The sequence below is a fragment of the Oncorhynchus kisutch genome, linkage group LG19 (assembly GCF_002021735.2).
Source record: "Oncorhynchus kisutch isolate 150728-3 linkage group LG19, Okis_V2, whole genome shotgun sequence".
NCBI classification, from domain to species: Eukaryota; Metazoa; Chordata; class Actinopteri; order Salmoniformes; family Salmonidae; genus Oncorhynchus; species Oncorhynchus kisutch.
In genome coordinates this window covers 2,272,362-2,295,126 of record NC_034192.2, presented here as the reverse complement: position 1 = coordinate 2,295,126, position 22,765 = coordinate 2,272,362, and the positions used below count along the sequence as shown (strand labels likewise).

Sequence of the window (22,765 nt, the reverse complement as noted above, 5' to 3'; positions counted from 1 at the left end):
GTAATGTTTGATAGGAGTTTGTCAAAACAAGGTGATGTCATCCTCTTCACCAAACAAACCTAAGGTCGATTTGAAGATCACAAGCAAAGACAGTATAATTTGCCCCATTCCAATGTAAAATATTTAAACAATGATAATGATCCTATCATTATTTATATTTTGTCATCGAGTTTCACATCTATGGAAGAGCAGTACTGCAGTCAATATCTGTCGACACAATGTTCCTTGTCTGACGACAAAGGAACAGGTGCGTTGTAGAATAACAAAAATGTCAAACGTACCTATTTTGTAGATTAAAGTAGACGCCGCCCTGTAACGCAAATAATATGGGCATTATAGAACAATATCCTAAATATACAAATATTTTGAACATTTCACAGTTGTTTATAATGTTCCTACTTACAGCAGCGTCCTTTAATCTTGTTGTTTTCAGGTAACTGCCACAATCATCATTTCAACAGCCACGCCTATGGCAGTTACACCAGGAAGATCCTTGAGGAGTGTTTCTCTCAACAACCACTAGAGGGAATCATGAGGGGCAAAATGTCCCTGCATGCTAAAAATTGGACCATGTGCATTTAGCGCAACCCTGTGGTGGAACGAGCGGGGAATATTTGACAGTTCGACGCGTCGTCGGTTGCTAGGTTATTCACCCGGAAGAGCACGGTATTCATCTGCCAGCTGACTGGGATGGATCGATAAATCAAGATAAGAGATAACTAGCATCCACCCTTTTAGCAGATTACATGGGTGAAGTCAATAAATTGAGGATTTCTCCTTTATAATTTGCATTAAATTCCCCTTGAAGGCGATTGAACCAGACATCACGATTGGATGAAAAATCATTCTCCTTTGCAGGTGTCTCAGGCAGGGTGGATCCAGCTATCTGGGACTGATGACCGGTTGTCTGACAAGAAGATTAGAAGATCGATTTCCAGGTAGCTAGCTAAAACTGTTTTGGTGTGGAAGGATACATAGATACTTAGCTAGCTGACATAACGCGATTGTGTTCAATGCTTTACAGTACACCAAAATGCTACCAAAAGATAGTTGTGAATATAGCACATGAATTCAGTGTTTTTGCGAAATAGCTAACAGCAGTGGCTCATCATGGTCAAAACAATAGAGTATTAACGTTAGTTATACCTATGTTTATTACACGTGTGCGTGTGTGTGTGCATGTGTGTGTGAGAGAGACTCTAGGAGGAACCATGGCTAATAAGGTGAAATGGGTGACCGACATTGAGAAATCCGTACTCATCAACAACTTTGAGAAGAGAGGATGGACTCAGGTCACAGAGAGTGAGGACTGGAACTTCTACTGGTAGGCTGTCATTGGAGCTATGGAGCTTTCTCTGAGTGACAATACACAGTGGGTGCTTATGAATGCCAGTGTAGCACATACAGAGATCAGGGTCGTGTTCAGTGGGCACAAAACAGTAGAGAAGAATGCTTTGAAACAGGCGTTACTACTTGGTCTTGTCCAATAAAAACACTCACCTTCTTTTTTAAACGTTTTATTTTTATTTGTGCATACTGAACACAGCCCAGGACAACATAAAATATATTGCTTCAGGGGTAAATTAGACAAACTGCAATGATGTGTAACTGTAAATAACAGATAATGTCATTCAGAAAAACAGAAATTCCTGATTAATCACAAAAATTGCATCCCTGACTGACTACCCCCCGCGAATCTCCATCAGTCTTGGAGAAACCCTGTTTATGATCCGTCTATGCCTCCCTATAGGATGAGCGTCCAGACTATCCGGAACGTGTTCAGTGTGGACACGGGTTACCGTCTCTCGGACGAGCAGATGGTCAACCACTTCCCCAACCACTACGAGCTGACCAGGAAGGACCTGATGATCAAGAACATCAAACGCTACCGCAAAGATATGGAGAAGGAGGGAAGCCCGCTGGCAGAGAAAGACGAAAACGGGAAATACCTTTATTTAGGTGGCAGTTATGAGCTTTCCCGTACACGCACACTGCTTACTTACAGTATATGTAAATACATGTGGATGTAAGATACATTTCCATTTCAGTTGCACCTGCTACAAGGGGCTCTGACTAGAAGTGGCCCTTTTTTGGGGTCTTGGGCTATAATAGCTAAACTCACTCATTATTTTGTGCTGTTAAACAAATGTCATCAATACCGTCCTTTCATATTTCTCTGCGTTTTTACACTCCCTCTCTCCCTCTCTGGTTGTGACCCAGACTTTGTGCCGGTGACGTTCATGCTTCCGGCGGATTATAATCTGTTTGTGGAGGAGTTCCGTAAGAGTCCTTCCAGCACGTGGATAATGAAGCCGTGTGGGAAGGCTCAGGGAAAAGGCATTTTCCTCATCAACAAACTTTCCCAGATCAAGAAGTGGTCCCGAGACAGCCGTACCTCCACGTGAGTGCTGACACACACACCCACACCCACAACCACACCCACACCCATAGTAACATACAGTTGAAGTCGGAAGTTTACATACACCTTAGCCAAATACATTTAAACTCAGCTTTTCAAAACTTCTATAATTTAATCCTTGTAAAAATGCCCTGCCTAAGGTCAATTTAGATCACCACTTTATTTTAAGAATGTGAAATGTCAGAATAATAGTAGAGAGAATAATTTTTTCCAGCTTTTATTTCTTTCATCACATTCCCAGTGGGTCAGAAGTTTACTTACACTCAATTAGTATTTGGTAGCATTGCCTTTAAATTGTTTAACTTGGGTCAAATGTTTCGGGTAGCCTTCCACAAGCTTTCCTCAATAAGTTGGGTGAATTTTGACCCATTCCTCCTGACAGAGCTGGTGTAACTGAGTCAGGTTTGTAGGCCTCCCTGCTCGCACATGCTTTTTCAGTTCTGCCCAAAAATTTTCTATGGGATTGAGGTCAGGGCTTTGTGATGGCCACTCCAATACCTTGACTTTGTTTTCCTTAAGCCATTTTGCCACAACTTTGGAAGTATGCTTGGGGTCATTCTCCATTTGGAAGACTCATTTGCGACCAAGCTTTAACTTCCTGACTGATGTCTTGAGATGTTGCTTCAATATATCCACATAATTTTCCTACTTCATGATGCCATCTATTTTGTGAAGTGCACCAGTCCCTCATTCAGCAAAGCACCCCCACAACACGATGCTGCCACCCCGTGCTTCACGTTTGGGATGGTATTCTTCGGCTTGCAAGCCTACCCTTTTCCCTCCAAACATAACGATGGTCATTATGGCCAAACAGTTCTATTTTTGTTTCATCAGACCAGAGGACATTTCTCCATGTGCAGTTGCAAACCGTAGTCTGGCTATTTTATGGTGGTTTTGGAGCAGTAGCTTCTTCCTTGCTGAGCGGCCTTTCAGGTTATGTCGATATAGGACTTGTTTTACTGTGGATATAGATACTTTTGTACCTGTTTCCTCCAGCATCTTCGCATGGTCCTTTGCTGTTGTTCTGGGATTGATTTGCACTTTTCGCACCTAAGTTCGTTCATCTCTAGGAGACAGAACGCGTCTCCTTCCTGAGCGGTATGATACTATTGTTTGTACAGATGATCATGGTACCTTCAGGCATTTTTAAATTGCTCCCAAGGATGAACCAGACTTGTGGAGGTCTACAATGTTTTTCCTGAGGTCTTGGCTGGTTTCTTTTTATTTCCCCATGATGTCAAGCAAAGAAGCACTGAGTTTGAAGGTAGGCCTTGAAATACATCCACAGGTACACCTCAAATTGACTCAAATGATGTCAATTAGCCTATCAGGAGCTTCTAAACCATGACACAATTTTCTGGAATTTTCCAAGCTGTTTAAAGGCACAGTCAACTTAGTGTATGTAAGGTTTTGACCCACTGGAATTGTGATACAGTGAATTATAAGTGAAATAATCTGTCTGTAAACAATTGTTGGAAAAATTACTTGTCCTTCACAAAGTAGATGTCCTAACCGACTTGCCAAAACTATAGTTTGTTAACAAGAAATTTGTGGAGTGGTTGAAAAACGGGTTTTAATGTCTCCAACCTAATTGTATGTAAACTTCCGACCTGAACTGTATACACACACACACACACACACCTCTACTAACTACTGATAAACATGTCCTGTGTGTGGCTGCCAAAGGTGAGTCTTTGCTTGCATTTGCATTGTTCACAGTCAGTCTTATGTCATACAGGTAGTATTACCCCACTACTCTTGAATCTGCTGTTCTCAACACCGTTGTCCGTAGATGAGATGTCCATAGATAAATGACTGATGCTCTGTTTCCTTTGTTTTTGATAGGTTTGTAGCGGCCTCAAGTGGCAAGGAGGCCTATGTCATCTCTCTGTACATCGACAACCCACTGCTGATCGGAGGCAAGAAGTTTGACCTGCGTCTCTATGTGTTGGTTACCACCTATCGACCTCTCAAGTGTTACATGTAGGTTTATGATGAACCTAAAGCCTACAGCCCGGTTTCATTTCCCTCAAGTCCTACCGCTCTGAAATGACTGGATAGGTGATAGGTAATAGATAGATAATAACTTAATTGTCCCTATACTAATAGAAACATAGACAGTCTGTTACATGAAATGCAAATACATCATTATAAACAGTGCAGTATGCATATACTTTTTCATAATTCTGTAATTATGAAAAAGGTGTACATGTGGATGTATTTCAAGGCCTACCTTCAAACTCAGTGCATCTTTGCTTGACATCATGGCAAAATCAAAAGAAACCAGCCAAGAAATTTTTTTTCTTCCTGAAAGGCCGCTCAGCAAGGAAGAAGCTAGTGCTCCAAAACCACCATAAAAAAGCAGTTTGCAACTGCACATGGAGAAATGTCCTCTGGTCTGATGAAACAAAAATAGAACTGTTTGGCCATAATGACCATCGTTATGTTTGGAGGAAAAAGGTGAGGATTGCAAGCAGAAGAACACCATCCCAACCGTGAAGCACAGGGGTGGCAGCACCATGTTGTGGGGGTGCTTTGCTGCAGGAGGGACTGGTGCACTTCACAAAATAGATGGCATCATGCGGAAGGAAAAGTATGTGGATATAATTGAAGCAACATCTCAAGACTTCAGTTAAAGCTTGGTCGCAAATGAGTTTTCCAAATTCTGTAAAACATTAATAAAGGACATTGCCACTAAGATAAATTATAACTTCAGCATTTGATCAGATCAATATTTGACAATTTGGTCCATTTGGACCTTTGTGTTGCTTCCAGGTATAAACTGGGTTTCTGCCGGTTTTGCACAGTGAAGTACACCCCCAGCACTAGTGAACTGGACAACATGTTTGTGCACCTGACCAATGTGGCCATTCAGAGACATGGGGTAAGTGTGTGTGTGTTGTCAAGACAGATAACATATACACAACACACTAAATGGGCCTAAAACAGGCAGAAATGGCTCCTACATAAATATATGAGTTTCTGTGTGTATATATTTCTACGTGTGTACAATACATCTATACACGTTGCAGGATGACTATAACCATGTCCACGGTGGGAAGTGGACGGTCAGTAACCTGCGTCTGTACCTGGAGAGCACCAGGGGGAAGGAGGTGACCAGCCGACTGTTTGACCAGATCCACTGGATCATGGTGCAGTCCCTAAAGGCTGTCGCTGTGAGTGGTCACACACACATACGGAAACAAAAACGTGTTCCCCATTTTATCCCTGCTGTGTTGCAGCTGCTCTTCCCTTTTTCACTCCTGTCCCACACACTCAACACACTAACTTCCCTTTCACGTCTCAACACTCACGCTCTCTCTTCCTCTCCCTCTCCCTCTCTCTCTTCACAGCCCGTCATGAACAATGATAAACATTGCTTTGAGTGTTATGGATATGACATCATCATCGATGACAAGCTGAAGCCATGGCTCATTGAGGTGAGGCACCCACACACACACACAGTGTAATGACATTGGCAAAAATTACATGAAGTAAAAAAGTCTCTCTTATTGTGAACATGCTATAGATTTACTCACTAAGTCTAGTTCCTACTAAGATGACCTTGTGTCAAAATGTTTTTTTTGTTCTGCATTGCTTGTGAAGGGAAACCAGTGCTGCGTTCCTTTCTCTGTCTAGCAAGTTTAATGTCCTTAGGGTTGACTTTTCTCTCTCTCTGTGTGTGAGTGTTTGTATATATGTGTGTGTGTTTGTGTCTGAGGTGTGTGCTTGTGTCTGAGGTATTTGACTAAAACCTGCTCAAGGCAATGTACAGGAAACAAACTGTACTCTGGTTCACCAGCAGTTATGTATGTTTTTAGGATTTAGGAATGTCACAATGAAACAATTGTCTGTTGTTATGATTTTGTAAACTCCTTCAATCTTCTCTATCTGCCATTGTTTGCATACTGAGTCGTTTACTTTCTATTGGTTTCTCACTGTGAATGTCTGGCTGAGTACATGAAGTCAAACATTCTCGGAGGGTACTAGAGGAATTCAACTTTTGACTTGAACAGGAATAAAAACAGGTCTATTTTGGTAGATCGTTTAAGTTTCCCTGGTCCCGTATTCACTAAGCGTCTCTGTGTGTAGGAGTGCTGATCCGCTGTGAGATCCTCTGGTACAGCCACCCGGGGCAGAATAGCCGTCATGCCAATGCCAAGCCCTCATTAATGTGTATTGTAGAATAACAGCTGAGGAACCAACCTGCAGCAGTCTCTCAGTCTGCAAGGGCTGGGAAACAAGGGAGCAATTCCAACCAAGCTTTGTGTGTGTGTGTGTGTGTGTGTGTGTGTGTGTGTGTTCATGTCGTTCTGGGATTGATCTCTCTTTTTCTCTCTCTTAGCTGTCCATGTGAGTGTCTGTGTGCCAATATATTTACAACCCACACCCACCGTTGCTGCTAATACATTGTCCGTGTGGTACATTTCCTGCCTGATAAGCAGCTCCCAGTTCCTATGGGGACCGATAGGAAATGAAAACAGTGAAATAGTCATTCCTGCCTGCTACTAGTCTCCAGTACTTTGTACTCTACTCATACTCAGGACAGAACTTTCCATGCTGGCCCATGTGTACATAATGACTAATGCTTATCCTGACCTGTGCTCTCTGCTGTGTGTGTGTGTGTCTATTCCGCGTCTGTCCTCCAGGTTAACGCTTCTCCGTCGCTCACTTCCAGCACAGCCAACGACCGGATCCTGAAGTACAATCTGATCAATGACACTCTCAACATCGTCACACCCAACGGGGACATTCCCGACTGCCGCTGGAACCGCAGCCCACCCCGAGAGGCCCTGGGCAACTACCAAGTCCTGTGAGTGACAGCCCCCTCCTCCTATCACAGCGCTCGAGGGAGAAAACAGGCCTGAGGCGTGTTCAGCAGGACGCAGCGTTTCGGAATATTTAGTTAGAAATATGCTATGCTTCTCTGACATGTAGAATTAGAAATCAAGTCGGATCTAATCATGGCATTTCTATCTGCAGCATTTGACAACATTTGACTACGGAACATGGCCCAGGATTTAAAAAAAATTGTTTAAAAAAAAATCTAATAGTGGAGTGCCAGATGGGCAGGGTTTGACGTTTTGGAACTATTGGTCCGTCAAGCCAGGATTAACAGTTAAAGAAAATATCTCTAACCGTGAACTGATTTAGGATCAGATGAACTGAAACAAGCCATCTACGATTCACCGCATAGCAGCTTCTAGTCATTGTTGCTAGCTATCTGACCGATCAGAATGACAACACACAGCCTTTTACCTCAGAGTTACATTTTTGTTGTGATGTTATTACTATATTGTCTTTATACTTCCTATATCTGGCATCTTTACTTATTTTATGAGTTGGAGAACACTTTGGGAGGGATCTTAGACCATTCCTACATACAGAATCCACAGGAGGTTGGTGGCACTATAATTGGGGAGAACAGGCTCTTGGTAATGGCTGGAGCAGAATGAGTGAAATGGTATCAAAACCATCAAACACATGGTTTCTATTTATTCTGTTCCAGGTGTTATTATGAGCCGTCCTCCCCTCAGCAGCCTCCACTGACAGAATCTTTCCAGATTCTTGATATACTTCGTCTGCGCTTATAGACTGCCCTCTTCAATTCAAATCACAGCTTTTCAATAGGTTTCTACTTTTGATTTTGGGGCCAATGAACCATTTCTTTGTGGATTTTGATGTGTGCTTGGGGTTATTGTCTTGCTGGAAGATCCACTTGCGGCCAAGTTTCAGCCTCCTGGCAGAGGCAACCAGGTTTTTGTTAATAATATCCTGATACTGGGTAAAGTTCATGATGCCGTTGATTTTAACAAGGACCCCACGACCAGTGGAAACAAAATAGCCCCATAAGATACGCCACCAAACTTTACAGTAGGTACTGGGTTCTTTTCTGCTCATGCATTCTCATTTAGACGCCAAACCCACCAATAGTGTGCGTGGCCAAAGATCTCTATTTTTGCTCATCTTTATCAAGGGTGTCAATAATTTCATACCCCACTGTAGCTCTTACCAATACTCTGTCTTACACATACACTCTTAGAAACAAAAGGTGATATCTAGGACCTAAAACTGTTCTTCGACTGTCCACATAAGATAACCCTTGGAACACAAAAGAGTTCTACCTGGAACCAGGAAAGGTTCTACCTGGAATCAAAAAGTGTTATCCTATGGGGGCAGCCGAAGAACCCTTTTGGAAGCCTTTTCTAAGAGTGTGCTCTCTCTCTCTCTCTATCCTCTGTCTCTCTCTCTATCTTCTGTCTCTTCCCCTCACTTCCTGCCTCCGTCTCTCTCTCACTCACCACTCTCCCTCCCTGCCTCTCTCTGTCTTCCCCTCCGTCCCTGCCTGTCTCTCTCTCCCTACCTCCCTCCCTCTATCTTTCCCTTCCTCAGGTACGACGAGGAGCAGGCGCTGAGCGAGAATGTAGAACGTGACCTACGGAGTCGCTCAGGCCAGTCGCTGGGGTCTAAGGGAATGGCGAAGGGGGGAACAGGGCCTCGCCCAGCTGCCGCCACCTGGAAGTGAGGTGGTAATGTCCAACGCCTCACTGTGCCTCACTGTCCCTTCACTGACCTCTTGTCGCTCTTCCTGTGTCATTCATGGGGGAAAGGGGGTCGGGGGCAAGGGACGACCCAGACAGAGGGATGGAAGGATGACAGGGAGGGAGAGGACCCAGTAAGCTCTGAGGACCCTACCATGCATCACAAGCAAGGACACGTGTGTGTCAGTAAAGAAAGGATCACACACACTCACGTTTAGCAGAAGCTCTGTATAATACACTAAATAATAGCATTTATCAACCTTTTATATAACAATGGGAAGGGGATGTTCTCAGATGACTGTTAGAGGATTTCAATCAATGCACATGTTTGAATAATGTTTACATATATTGTTGTGGAATTGTTTTAATTTAATGTTTTTTATGTTTTCAAGCAGAATATTTGCTAGGTTAAGACACATCGGCGTGTGTAATTATTCTGTTAATGTCTGAAAACCGACAGGATCCACCTCTTTATTTTGAAATGTATGACCAGAAAAGCATTTGCTTTTTGTTGACTGTATAAAACATAGTGTAATGGACAATGCTAACAACAAACAAACGTAAGGCTGGAAAGTGAGCTTTGAAGCGTTTGCTTTTCAAGCCACTGGAGTCGGCTTTAAAGTGTATAAGGCTACAGTATGCATAATTACTTTTACAAAACTGAGAGACTTGTTCAATGTTTGGTTATACAACTTTACTTTTTAGTTGTTACTCATAAGTTCACCTTTGGGATAAAGAAATGCTTTTACAGTTAAATATCTGGATATAAAGTGATGAGGTCAGCTCTTCAAACGTTGAAGTACCTTTAATTTTGTGTTGTGGATGACATTGCCATGCCAACAAATATTTTCCTGTGGTGTGACCTTGGAGGGGTGACCTCGAAACCAGGGTTGCATCCCAAAGGGCACCCTATTACCTATGGGCCCTGGTTAAAAGTAGTGCACTATATAGGGAATAGGGTGCCATTTGAGACACTGACCAGCACACCCTTGGTCTGCCTGTGTGTTTAAGATAATCCCATTCTGGTCACAGTGTGTGGTCACCTCGAGCGGTTGGCATACAAGAGACTAAAGCTGAAGCTGACTAAAGCTGAAGTGGCTACTGAGCTACAACAGAATGAACCATTCTGATTGTGTGAAAGTGAACATGATGTAATAACCCATAGAGTATCTTTATTCATTTCTTATATACAGTACCATACATCCCACCCCACCTCACTGTGGTCCCCAGAGTTGTTAAAGGGATAGTTCACCCAAAGGAAACCAAATGTAATTTTGTAATTTGGGTGAATTATCACTTTAACAGTCACCATTAGGTTTTGCCTTTAATGATGTGGACGTTTTTGTATAGAAGACTGTACCATGTTTTATATATACTAATATGGTGCTGCTGCCTTTGTCTTACAGATGGTTTTAGTACACAATGAAATATACATGGTTACATTAAAATAACGTATGTACTTTTGACACTATTTGGTTATGCATTTCATGTCATCCTTTTACCCTCATTCTTTGTTAAATACAGGTAGCTGCAATTATATTTTTTATATACATGTACTGAATATAGGAATTATAACATGCAATGTTTTTGGTTTTTAAATGTATTAATAATTCCTGGTGCCTCAAATATCTGCATGTAATAAATCCAATTAAACAATGGGGGATTTGTGTAAATCTCAATTTTTTAGGGGTCACCTGTGTGCATTAGACAGACTCCCACACCTAACACGGACTGTGTCAGAGCACTCTCTGAATTTGAGAGAGGTCACATTTCCCCATCCCTCAGCTGTATACCAAAACAAGTGGCAGGGCTGTCGTTTTGCTAAACAATATCAGTGGCCATATATTCATTGTGTTTGTAGTTCTTGACATTTCTTGAAATGAGAACTACTATTTTGAAGGTTTTCTATTTTGCATACCGGAAGAGATGGTGGGTGCGTTGATGCTGCGGCTCCTGTTGCTGGTAAGAAAAAAAACTGGTAAAATGTTAGCCAGCTAAATACAGCTAATTTATTCATTGATTCCGCGTCTCTCAAGAGGAGCGGAACTCTTCGAGGTAAAGTGATAGCATGTCTAGCTATATCTAATACCTATTTTGTTCATTTGTAACTTTGGTTTTTTAACTTTACAGCAACTGTACGAAAGTTTTTCTATGTAACATTACTAGAAGCAAGCTATTTAGCTAACGTTAGCCACAACTATCCAACCAGCTGGAAGGTGGGGTATGAAACAGCTAAGTTAACCTTAGCTAGCTAACGAACTATGGTTGACATAGCAGTACAGTCGGTAGCTAGTTAACGTTACTTGTTATGGGTCCTGGTAGATGGCTACCTAGTTAGTTTGGTAGCTAACTAACGTTAACGTCAGCTAATGATTTAGTTAACTAACAATGTTTAAGATAGCCCGCTACCTAGTCCTAGTGAACTATTACTGGCATAATAGCCAATTGCTTACTTACTAGCAAGCTCCCTAACTAGGGAACTAAAATAGGATCGGGAGTATTTTGTTAGGGTTTATTTTTAGTTGGCTCAAGATCTGTCTGTCTGACTTACAGCCCTTGCATCAGTGACTGATGAAAAAAGGGCGGGGCAGGTTTCAGAAGTTACGATAACCCCGCTGTCATCTCATGCAGTCTAAATTCAGAGTCAACTAATCACCACAAATGTTCTGTGTCTAGCGATCTTGTCACAGTGTAAAAGTTTCTATCTAAAAATCAAGTTTTCACTTTAAAACTGACTTATGAATTCAATCACTTTTTTTTTTTACTTTAACAAAACCTTGGTTCGCACCTAATATAAATCATTGGTTCACAATGACCCAAAACCTTCCCTTGAGAGAAGTGGAATGGAAGTGACTTTTTGGACCTGAATGCCAAAACATTCAGGAGATGGAGATTCTCAAAGTTGACTGGACCCATTTTGATCTCATTTGAAAGCTAAAATAACAGGGTTGTCAAACTATAGTATTTAAAGTACCATCCATCATAATTTTTATCATTCGTCACCTGGAAGTTGGAGTGGCATTGTACTCATTTTGTTTCTATGGTGACCGGGCCCTTAACATCATGCCAGCACAGTACATGGGCTTCCACAGGAAAGTGACTAGAAGACCGCTTGCATCTGTGATGTCACTTAATCCAGTATTTCCCCCCATTATGTGTCTCCCTCGGTTGGCACTTTAACATGGAAAATGCCTGTAAGAGTGGAACAAATACCATTGTTTAAGCCTGACCCTTGGTCCAAGGTTTTTGGGTAGGATTGACTGCTGGTGGTGTCAGTGACTTTGTTATCCAAGTAGAGAGAATCTCTCAACATTGAGTTCTTAACCCACTGGGGACGGTGTTTGCCATACAGAGAGGGCCCACTATAGGCCCCATTCTGTCATTGTGAGATCAACAGCAGCAATGCACAGCTTCATCACCAAGGAGGACAAGGTTGACTGACTGACACAGCGAAAAAACAATCCAAGTTTACAAACTATGGTTGCTATGTAAACACTTCACTCCTCTAAAGTCGATTGGGTAAACTTCTGACTTGCACACAATCTTTTAAAACACCCCCATAGGGATTTATAAATATGGTGTCCCACATAAGATGGTAGGGATGGCAGCAATCATTGCAAAATACATCTCAACACATGATTATTTTAGGAAACAAAAGAAGGAAATGGAAACGGATATATTTTTCTTATGAAAAAAAACTACCTCAGGACTACAGTAGAAGGACATTTGCTAATAGGTTGATGACCTAGTAGCAAAATTGTACCCTAGTCTTTACATTCCATTGCCATGATAAGACTGAAGAAACAGTGCTATCATTCACCCTATGCAGGCCTGTGTCTATACTAAGGCCAGAGAGTAGAACCATAGAGATTACAAGTTTGTCCATTTCCATTTCAGCAAAATGACAGATAATTCCATGGCAGCCATGTTATCACCCCCTGGAAGAAAGCATAAAATAATCCAGAATTGTCACAATGATCCACTAAACCCCTACATGTGAATACTCCTCAAGAACCGATCATGCAATGGTCAGAGGCAGCAACAGGACATTCAGTGTTGCGTCCCAATTCTCCACACTTTTCCAAAAGTGTGCACTTACTAGCACACTTCCCGTCATGGATTTAAAAGCATTGGAAGGGTCAAAGCATTGGCTAGAGGGAGGTTCCACTGTTTAATCCATGAATTGTGTTCAAGTGCTCACTTTGGGAGAAGGGTGGAAAATTGGGACTCAGCCCCAGGGGCTTCTAAACAGGGTTCATTTGATGTTTAGTGTATACATGTAGGCCTACTTGTACAATGTATGGCTGGTCTTGGCTCCATTCCACATGTGTGATATCTCCTACTACTATAGCCCTGAGGCTATATGTAACAAGGCTCTCAGAGTAGGAGTGCTGATTTGCGTAGGTAGCCTTGCGCGAGCCTTGGCAGATATCACCTCTTTCTGTAGCGTGAGGCAGCTTGATGTAGAGGTACACCCCTGGACAGGATGCTAGTCTATCGCAGGGCCTTACCTGCAATCTATCTCCTTAATACTGAGTGCCAAGCATAGATGCATTGGGTCCAATTTTAGTCTTTTTGGTAGAACTCGATCCAACTTCCAACCTTCCAATCTCAGGGTGGACACTCTTACCACAAGGCCACTGAGTTGGTTGGGGAGCGCTGATTTAAGGATCAGTTTAATTCTTAATAATAAATCATACATGGACAGGGGGAACCTGATCCTAGATCAGCAGCGCTCGTACTCGGACCTGGACCTCACTCTGGCGTCTGTGTTCTTCTTTCTTCTCTTTTAACTTTACACCCAAAAGAGAGGAAGTGTTATTTTCCTGGTCAGGCCAAACTGTGTAACATCTGTGATTGGGGCCTCCCCTGCTCACATAGTCAGTGAGTCACTGGCAGACAACAAGGAAGTGTCTCCTTTTGTAACAGGGAGACTAATCAGACACGACACCCCTCCAAGGTAACTTGTTGCCATTGTGTGTTGCGGTAGACTACTCTGGATCAGTGTAGGGCTGTGACGATATCCGTATCGTGACATTGTTTCCATGGAAACCATGAAGCAGCCCAAACTCTTTGGTCTGTTAACTTGGTGTAACATATTGTGTTCTATAACTTAGAAAATAAATAAATGGGACTCTGGATGACGACATAATGATGTTTGTTTCCAACATTAGGGATGTTTCCCTAAATAAGTCAAATCTGCTTTGTGTTTTGTTTCCTTGCCACAATAGTAACGAATATCTCAATACTGGTATCGTCACTGTCTTTGTGTGAGAGGTGCTTATTTATAAGGGCATGATTGTGAGATCTATCTGGGGCTGTGTTTGAGAACTCACACACACACACACACAAACACCTTTCTCGAGGACAGACATGTTTGTGCCTGTCAGCAGACATGGTTGGGCATGACATGCTTGTGAGCTTCGCTTTATTGCCCTGCAGTGGTGTTATGAACAGATCAACATCCTAACATGTGTACCCCACTGTCCCGGTCTCCTGTCTCTTTTATAGATTTCTATTAGAGCACTGTCTGTCTCTCTGGGGCTGCTAAAGAGTACAGACCTGAAGCTATGAATAGTGGAATGGACAGGGTCTGTTTGCCAGGATTGTGTGGCTGAGTTCAGACCAGTAAACAGTAGTACAATGCCCTGAGCCCAGAGTTGCCTAAGAGCATTCCAGCACTGTCCGTCTACCGCAAACTGCTATCTGTGGAGAGTAGTCAACTTCAGAAATAGAATAGAAAAGAATTGATGCCCACTCATAGACGGTAGGCTATGTTTAGCCGTCCACCCATGTCATTTAGCCAACACTGAGGATCCTCTCTATTTAGACTTAGCCTACCAGTCATCTCCCACATCACCATGTTACGGACTCTCTCGCTCGCTTTTGCTCATCTTATTCTCTTGTTCTCTTTTGTTATTTTTTCCACGTTCTTTCTCTCCGTTTTTATTCTCATTCAGTTTCACTCTATTTCCCACATTCTCTCTCTCAATCACCCCCCCTCTCACTGCCTCTCTATCGCACTGCCTCTCTATCGCACTGCCTCTCTATCGCACTGCCTCTCTATCGCACTGCCTCTCTATCGCACTGCCTCTCTATCGCACTGCCTCTCTATCGCACTGCCTCTCTATCGCACTGCCTCTCTATCGCACTGCCTCTCTATCGCACTGCCTCGCTATCGCACTGCCTCGCTATCGCACTGCCTCGCTATCGCACTGCCTCGCTATCGCACTGTCTCTGTGGTAAAGGTCAGTGGAGTCTCATGTTTGTTCTGGGTGCAGCAGGGCTGTAGTGTGTCATGACTCAGGCCCCTCCAGTCTCAGGCTCCTCAGTGCTGCTGTTCACTGATCATGTGCATTCAATTACTCCCTGGGTGACCCATCTCTGTCTCTCTGTCTCACTGACTTTGGGAACCTGTATTTCTATGTGCAGCTGACAGCTGTCCAATCCGAGGGGGCCCTGTATCCCTTGATGTTGGTTCATATAACCCCAGCGGGTCTAGTTCTGAAGCTAGTGGGTGTCTGTGTTTTCTCAACATGCCAGGAGACACACACAGCATACAATGCCTATACCCCACGTAGACTAATGCATTGCTGCCTATACCCCACGTAGCCTAATGCATTGCTGCCTATACCCCATGTAGCCTAATGCATTGCTGCCTATACCCCACGTAGACTAATGCATTGCTGCCTATTCCCCACGTAGACTAATGCATTGCTGCCTATACCCCACGTAGACTAATGCATTGCTGCCTATACCCCATGTAGACTAATGCATTGCTGCCTATACCCCACGTAGACTAATGCATTGCTGCCTATACCCCACGTAGACTAATGCATTGCTGCCTATACCCCACGTAGACTAATGCATTGCTGCCTATACCCCACGTAGACTAATGCATTGCTGCCTATACCCCACGTAGACTAATGCATTGCTGCCTATACCCCACGTAGACTAATGTATTGCTGCCTATACCCCACGTAGACTAATGTATTGCTGCCTATACCCCACGTAGACTAATGTATTGCTGCCTATACCCCACGTAGACTAATGTATTGCTGCCTATACCTCACGTAGCCCAATGCATTGCTGACTATACCCCACGTAGCCCAATGCATTGCCCACTGTAGACTGTATGCAATGTATTCCTATGCTGTACGCAGACCTAGATTTGTTCAGTGTATCAGAGGCTATTGGACAATGTTGGAACTTGATGTCTCTGCTGCTGGCATTTGCAGAATTGCACCATGCTTGGTACACCTGGACTATAATTCTAGTAATATCTGAACATGAAATGACTGTTTGATCACATCACACGTAAGCCTAGTTCCCTATTTCCTTCATCAAGAATTGAAACTTGAGCAGTTGTCCATTTGGAGCAGTTGTCCATTTGGTGCGACGTCTTATCTGTGGCCTCGTTTTGCAGGTGTTTGAAGACCACCACTCCTAATTCTATTCTTAGGAGGATACACACGCAAATCCTATACCCTTTACAGACAGACTTTACGGTATGTTGCCTATAAAAAATATAAAATATATATACACACAATTTTTTTTTTGAGGATAATACATTCTTGCCGGGATAAACCTTTTATATCTCCTGTGCACATGCCGGCAAGTTTAGGAGTGGCAGTAGACATGAGCCGATGTGGGTGGACTATTTGAATAAATCCATTGAATATACACCATTACATAGCCTACACTGGATTTAGGCTACATTATTGCGTGGTAAATGTTTCTGATCAGTGATAGATGAGCTATACCACCTCCAATTATTTTCCCAGCCAGAGAAGAAACCATATATAGCATACAGGGGGAGATTCAATGATACAAAATCACATTGATTAAGACAAGTCACAGGCTTTAGGTCTGGAGTTGGCCTAGGTTACTAAGCAACTGAAAAGGAAGAGCAAAACAATCTGCTTGTTAAGCTACATAACACACTGGCAAAATATTCTGATCAGCAATAATAAATGAGGCAACTAGACAAGATGACCATGAGTAGCACTCACCTCAATTTAGCATTTCACCAGCCTAATTGTAGCCTAACCAATATCCAAACGGAGAGTCAGTGAAAAGAAAATCAGACATTTGGATGTTATCAATACAAGTCATCACGCTTGTCTCAAAGCAGGGTAAAACAGTACTGAAATTGTTGAACACACGGGTAGGCTATTGCTTCAAAGGTATTGTAACAATTGGATGACTTTGGGAGTATCAGTAAGCAACCATTTGATGCCTTCAATTGCACTAGCCTATTTTATTCTAATATTTTTGTCATTCATGGATATTTATTCCCACATTAATTCTTTATGGATCCATCTGGTTGTGGTTAAGAAAACAGTGCATGCGGTGGGCTATGTGATGAGATGGGTGGAGTCACTTGCCTCAAAGTTTACAACTGGCAGGAGGATAGCAGTAACGGGTGCTGCCTAGCAACCATCAAGAGCTGAGGAGCGTAGTGCGTGCCAGTGCTACCTCAGCATTACGGCTACATTTCATACTAAGCCGTAGGCAGACCTTTACCTTAATCATGACTAGGTCGGTTGGCAGAAATAAAAGTAGAGGCTTGCCGGCAATTCCTTTCATTTATAAAAAAAGGTTGTCGGGAAAACGTCTTGATTTGAAAGGTGTACTAGATGGCTTCTTCTTTCTGTTCCTCTTTCTCGTTTTCGCTCCCTCTGTTTTGTGGCCGGTATATGTATGACAAGTTGCCTAGAGAAGCTGAGTGGACTTCAGACTCCGCAGTCTGCCAGGAACAACACTAGGGGCCTAATTCCATTTTTGCTCCTCCCTGAAGTGTGTTCTCTCCCCCTGAAGGATTCAAAGGAATGAATTGCTTCCATGTAGGTTAATTTCCATGAGTGTAAGGGGTCATTCATAACAGAGGACAGAACATAAAAACATGTTTGATAACACTGCAGTTCCTCACAATAAAATGAGAGCTCTTAATCAAGTTTAAAAGCGAAGATGTCCTCTAGCCCACACTTGAACCAATTCATTGTTTTTCAATCCTTCGGTGTGTAAACTTGTACATGATTAGGATCCCCATTAACTGTTGCACATGCAGCAGCTACTATTTCTGGGGTCCACATAAAACATGCATGACAGAGTACAGAAAGAACAGTTATAGACAAGAACAACATAAGTAATATTGTCAAGGCAGAAGGAGACAACAAAAAGAATACTATTTACTCGCTTCATACTACAGTGCATTTGGAAAGTATTCAGACCCCTTCCCCTTTTCCACATTTTTTTACGATAGACTTTAAAAACATTTTCGATTAAATTATTTTTATGCACAATACCCCAAAATGACAAAGTGAAAACAGTTTAGATTTTTTTTTGTACTAATTTATTCAAAGTAAAAAAAAAATCCTTTTTATTACAGCCTTTTGCTATGAGACTCTGAATTGAGCTCAGGTGTATCCTGTTTCCTTTGATCATACTTGATGTTTCTACAACTTGATTGAAGTCCACCTGGGATAAATTCTATTGATTGGCACACACCTGTCTATATAAGGTCCCACAGTTGACAGTGCATGTCAGAGCAAAAACCAAGCCATGGGGTCGAAGGAATTGTCCGTAGAGCTCCGAGACAGGATTGTGTCGAGGCACAAATCTGGCGCGGGGTACTAAATTATGTCTGCAGCATTGAAGGTCCCCAAGAACATAGTGGCCTCCATAAATTGAAGAAGTTTGGAACCACCAAGACTCTACCTAGATCTGGTTGCCCGGACAAAATGAGCAATCGGGGGAGAAGGGCCTTGGTCAGGGAGGTGACCAAGAACCCGATGGTCACTCAGACAGAGCTTCGGAGTTCCTCTGTGGAGATGGGAGAACCTTCCAGAAGGAAAACCATCTCTGCAGCACGCAACCATTCAGGCCTTTAGTCCTAAAGGACTCTCAGACCATGACCAACAAGATTCTCTGGTCTGAAGAAACCAAGATGGAACTCTTTGGCCTGAATGCCAAGCGTCACATCTGGAGCAACCAGACACTGCTCATCACCTGGCCAATATCGTCCCTACGGTGAGGCATGGTGGTGGCGGCATCATGCTGTGAGAATGTTTTTCAGCGGCAGGGACTTGGAGGCTAGTCAGGATTGAGGGAAAGATGAATGGAGCAAAGTACAGAGAGATCCTTGACAACCTGCGCCAGACTAGGCCATAGGTTCACCTTCCAACAGGACAACGACCCTAAGCACATAGCCAAGACAACGCAGGAGTGGCTTTGGGACAAGTCTCTGAATGTCAATGAGTGGCCCAGCCAAAGCCTGGACTTGAACCCGATCGAACATCTCTGGAGAGACCTGAAAATACCTGTGCAGCGATGTTCCCCATAAGCGCAATAATTTTCAAAGATTTAGTATCTGGTGTGACGACCCAACATCTCAACCATGCTCAATGGGTGAGTATGTTTGCGTATGCAGGCCATGGAAGAACTGGGACATTTTCAGCTTCCAGGATTGTGTACAGATCCTTGTGACATGGGCCCATGCATTATCATGCTGAAACATGAGGTGATGGCGGCGGATGAATGGCATGACAATGGGCCTCTGGATATCGTCACGGTACCAACATTTTGGAGAAATAAGCTTTTTGTGCATATGCAACATTTCTAGGATCTTTTATTTCAGCTTGTGAAACATGGGATCAACACTTTACATGTTGCGTTTTATATTTTTGTTCAAGCTCTAGTCTTGTCTGTCTTGATTACTGTCCGGTGATATGGTCAGGTTGCAGCAAAGAACAGACCTAGCAAAGCTGCAGCTGGCTTTAAACAGAGCAGCATGCCTTGGCCTTAACTAAAAAGAACAAATATCAACAACATGCATGATTTTTTTTCTGGTTGAGGGTTGAAGAGAGATTGACTACTTCTCTCCTAGTCTTTAAAAAAAATATTTGTTTAGAAAAATCCTAACCACTTGTATGATCTATTTGCATACACTTCAGATAGTGGGATATGTCTATGGGTTAGGGTTGTGGGATATGTCTATGGGTTAGGGTTGTGGGATATGTCTATGGGTTTCTTCACGGGACTCAAACCAAAGAAAACGGATTTAATGCTTCGATCAGTTATAGCGCAATATCATCACGGAATGCTCTGCCACCAAGAGAAATGTATAAATAATACATCTTTCCAAAGCGCATTTAAATTTCCATGTTATGCTACTTCTCACAGTATTTGTTAACAAAATCTGAAAATTCTCTGGATACATTCAGTAACATAAGAATATTCATTGACATTTTGGAGTAGGTGCAAGATAATAAAGACCGATTTAAGGGTTGAGTTAGAGGTTTAACTGGTCTCGCTAAGTTGCCACGCATCTCTCCAAGCTATGCACAGTTCCTATGTAATTTCAATGCACTTTAACTGAAAGAGCCTTCAACTATAAGGTGCTTTTTCTTAGCTCTCCCAGCTTTGAGATTGAGGAACTGAAGCAAGATCTCTTGCAGTTGTTTGTTTGGAACACAGCCATGCGTCCCCACCGTCACACAATTAATATTTATACAATCCAAAAACAGTCCATTAAAAATCGCAATCTGGGTCAGGTTGGCATCATTTGAAAGCTTATTCTGTTGCCAACATGGTTCGTTAAGTTTGATAAAATATGATCTTCCAGTGTTAGGCTTTCAAAAGGCACTAAAGACAAACAGATTGTAATTTTGGAGTCATGAGTGCATTCATGTGTGTGCTCCACACCTAATTTTCTTCCACAATACGACAAACGGGCTTGTTGTGTTCAGGACAACCCAGGGTATAACGCATGTCACCCTGTAACTGTGGATCAAACACAGGCTCGTTGTGTTCAGGACAACCCAGGGTATAACGCATGTCATTCTGTAACTGTGGATCAAACACAGGCTCGTTGTGTTCAGGATAACCCAGGGTATAACGCATGTCATCCCGTAACTGTGGATCAAACACAGCGATCATAAACGTTGACACTGTAAATTCCATGAGTTTGCACATTTGGACTGGTTTTTATTATAATCCTCAACGTCTCATCTTTCAGAACACGTCGACTTCTCTCGTTTTACAGCATTTCCCTCACTCAGACAATAACAAATGTGCAAATGTAGCCCAATTAGCAGGAGGGACGGGGTCATATTCTTGTCGCGAGCAGCGCTCAAGTTTGTAGCGGCTATCAGTCAAACACCAATCCAACGCTCTGAACCTGAGCTCTGACATCATGTTACTGTAACAGTCACTGGGTTCCAATGTAGGTGCTTAATGAAAACATCTGCCAATTTTAGACCCATAATAAGGGATGAATGGCTGTGAGTGGAAAGGTGTGTGTGTGTGTGTGTGTGTGTGTGTGTCTTGTGAGTGTGTATAGAGTCAGTGCAGATAGTCAGGGTAACCATTGATTATTTAGCTGTCTTATGGTTTGGTGGGTAGAAGCTGTCTCGGAGCTTGTTTGTCCGTCCGAGAACCGATTCTCGGGTACTGTTTGCTGGACGGTAGGAGAGTGAACAGTCTGGCTTGGGTGGCTGATATCTTTGTCCATTTTTCGTGCCTTCCTCTGACACTGCCTAATATAGAGGTCCAGGATGGCAGAGAGCTCCGCCTCAGTGATTTACTGGGCTGTCCACACTGGAGGTCGACCGATTATGATTTTTCAGCACCGATACCGATTATTGGAGGACCAAAAAGGCCGATATCAGTTAACTTAATCAGACATTATTTTATTTTTTTGTTGTAAATAATGACAATTACAACAATACTGAATGAACACTTATTTTAACTTAATATAATACATCAATAAATGTAGCCTCAAATAATGCAAAAACAAAGTGTTGGAGAAGAAAGTAAAAGTGCAATATGTGCTATGTAAGAAAGCTAACGTTTCAGTTCCTTGCTCAGAACATGAGAACATATGTTAAAAGGAACCACCAGCTTTCATGAGTCTTCAATATTCCCAGGTAAGAAGTTTTAGGTTGTAGTTATTATAGGACTATTTCCCTCTATACCATTTGTATTTTATTAACCTTTGACTATTGGATGTTCTTATAGGCTCTTTAGTATTGCCAGTGTAACAGTATAGCTTCTGTCCCTCTCCTCGCTCGAACCAGCAACACAATGACAACAGCCACCATCGAAGCAGTGTTAACCATGCAGAGCAAGGGGAACAACTACTAGAAGGCTCAGAGCGAGTGACATTTGAAACGCTATTAGCGCGCGCTAACTAGCTAGCCATTTCACTTCGGTTACACCAGCCTCATCTCGGGAGTTGATAGGCTTGAAGTCATAAACAGTGCAATGCTTGACACACAACGAAGAGCTGCTGGCAAAACGCACGAAAGTGCTGTTTGAATGAATGTTTACGTGCCTGCTTCTGCCTACCACTGCTCAGTCAGATACTTAGATACTTGTATGCTTGTATGCTCAGTCAGATTATATGCAAAGCAGGACACGCTAGATAATATCTAGTAAGAACTACACATGGTTGATGATAACTAGTGGTTATGATTGTTTTTTATAAGATAAGGTTAATGCTAGCTAGCAACTTAGCCTGTTACACGAATGCAGTAAAACAAGGTGTCTCCTTGTGGAGTGCAACGAGAGAGAGGCAGGTCGTTATTGCGTTCGACTAGTTAACTGTAAGTTTGCAAGATTGGATCCCCCGAGCGGACAAGGTGAAAATCTGTCGTTCTTCCCCTGAACAAGACAGTTAACCCACCATTCCTAGGCAGTCATTGAAAATAAGAATGTGTTCTTAACTGACTTGCCTAGTTAAATAAAGGTATTCAAAAAAATCTGCTAATCGGCGCCCAAAAATACAGATTTCCGATTGTCA

At 42.6% G+C, this 22,765-nt stretch overlaps 2 protein-coding genes across 13 annotated transcripts in view; both read left to right on the top strand.

The window, feature by feature from the left end:
* Positions 1 to 646: 646 nt before the first annotated feature.
* Positions 647 to 10,622, top strand: LOC109896553 (probable tubulin polyglutamylase TTLL1). 4 transcript variants are annotated; one of them, XM_031797723.1, is made up of 11 exons: positions 661 to 750; positions 859 to 938; positions 1,195 to 1,324; positions 1,751 to 1,959; positions 2,221 to 2,401; positions 4,265 to 4,402; positions 5,195 to 5,303; positions 5,452 to 5,595; positions 5,773 to 5,859; positions 7,069 to 7,232; positions 8,813 to 10,622. In XM_031797723.1, the coding sequence occupies exons 2-11, from the start codon at positions 896 to 898 to the stop codon at positions 8,943 to 8,945; spliced, it is 1,338 nt and encodes a 445-aa protein (XP_031653583.1). In that variant the 5' UTR covers positions 661 to 750; positions 859 to 895; the 3' UTR covers positions 8,946 to 10,622. The 4 variants fall into 4 exon arrangements, with proteins under 4 accessions (XP_020346395.2, XP_031653584.1, XP_031653585.1 ...); XM_020490806.2 differs by having other exon boundaries at positions 647 to 938; positions 1,197 to 1,324; XM_031797724.1 differs by having other exon boundaries at positions 654 to 938; positions 1,182 to 1,324.
* Positions 10,623 to 10,880: 258 nt separating this feature from the next.
* LOC109910284 (protein kinase C and casein kinase substrate in neurons protein 2) overlaps positions 10,881 to 22,765 on the top strand; it is a 35,772-nt gene continuing 23,887 nt past the window's right edge. For 6 of the 9 annotated variants that reach the window (XM_031797721.1, XM_031797719.1, XM_031797716.1 and 3 more), the window contains exon 1: positions 10,881 to 11,016. The gene's annotated coding sequence lies outside the window, so the exon portion shown is untranslated. The remainder of the gene's footprint in view (positions 11,017 to 22,765) is intronic. The other 3 variants (XM_031797722.1, XM_031797717.1, XM_031797714.1) reach the window with 1 other exon arrangement.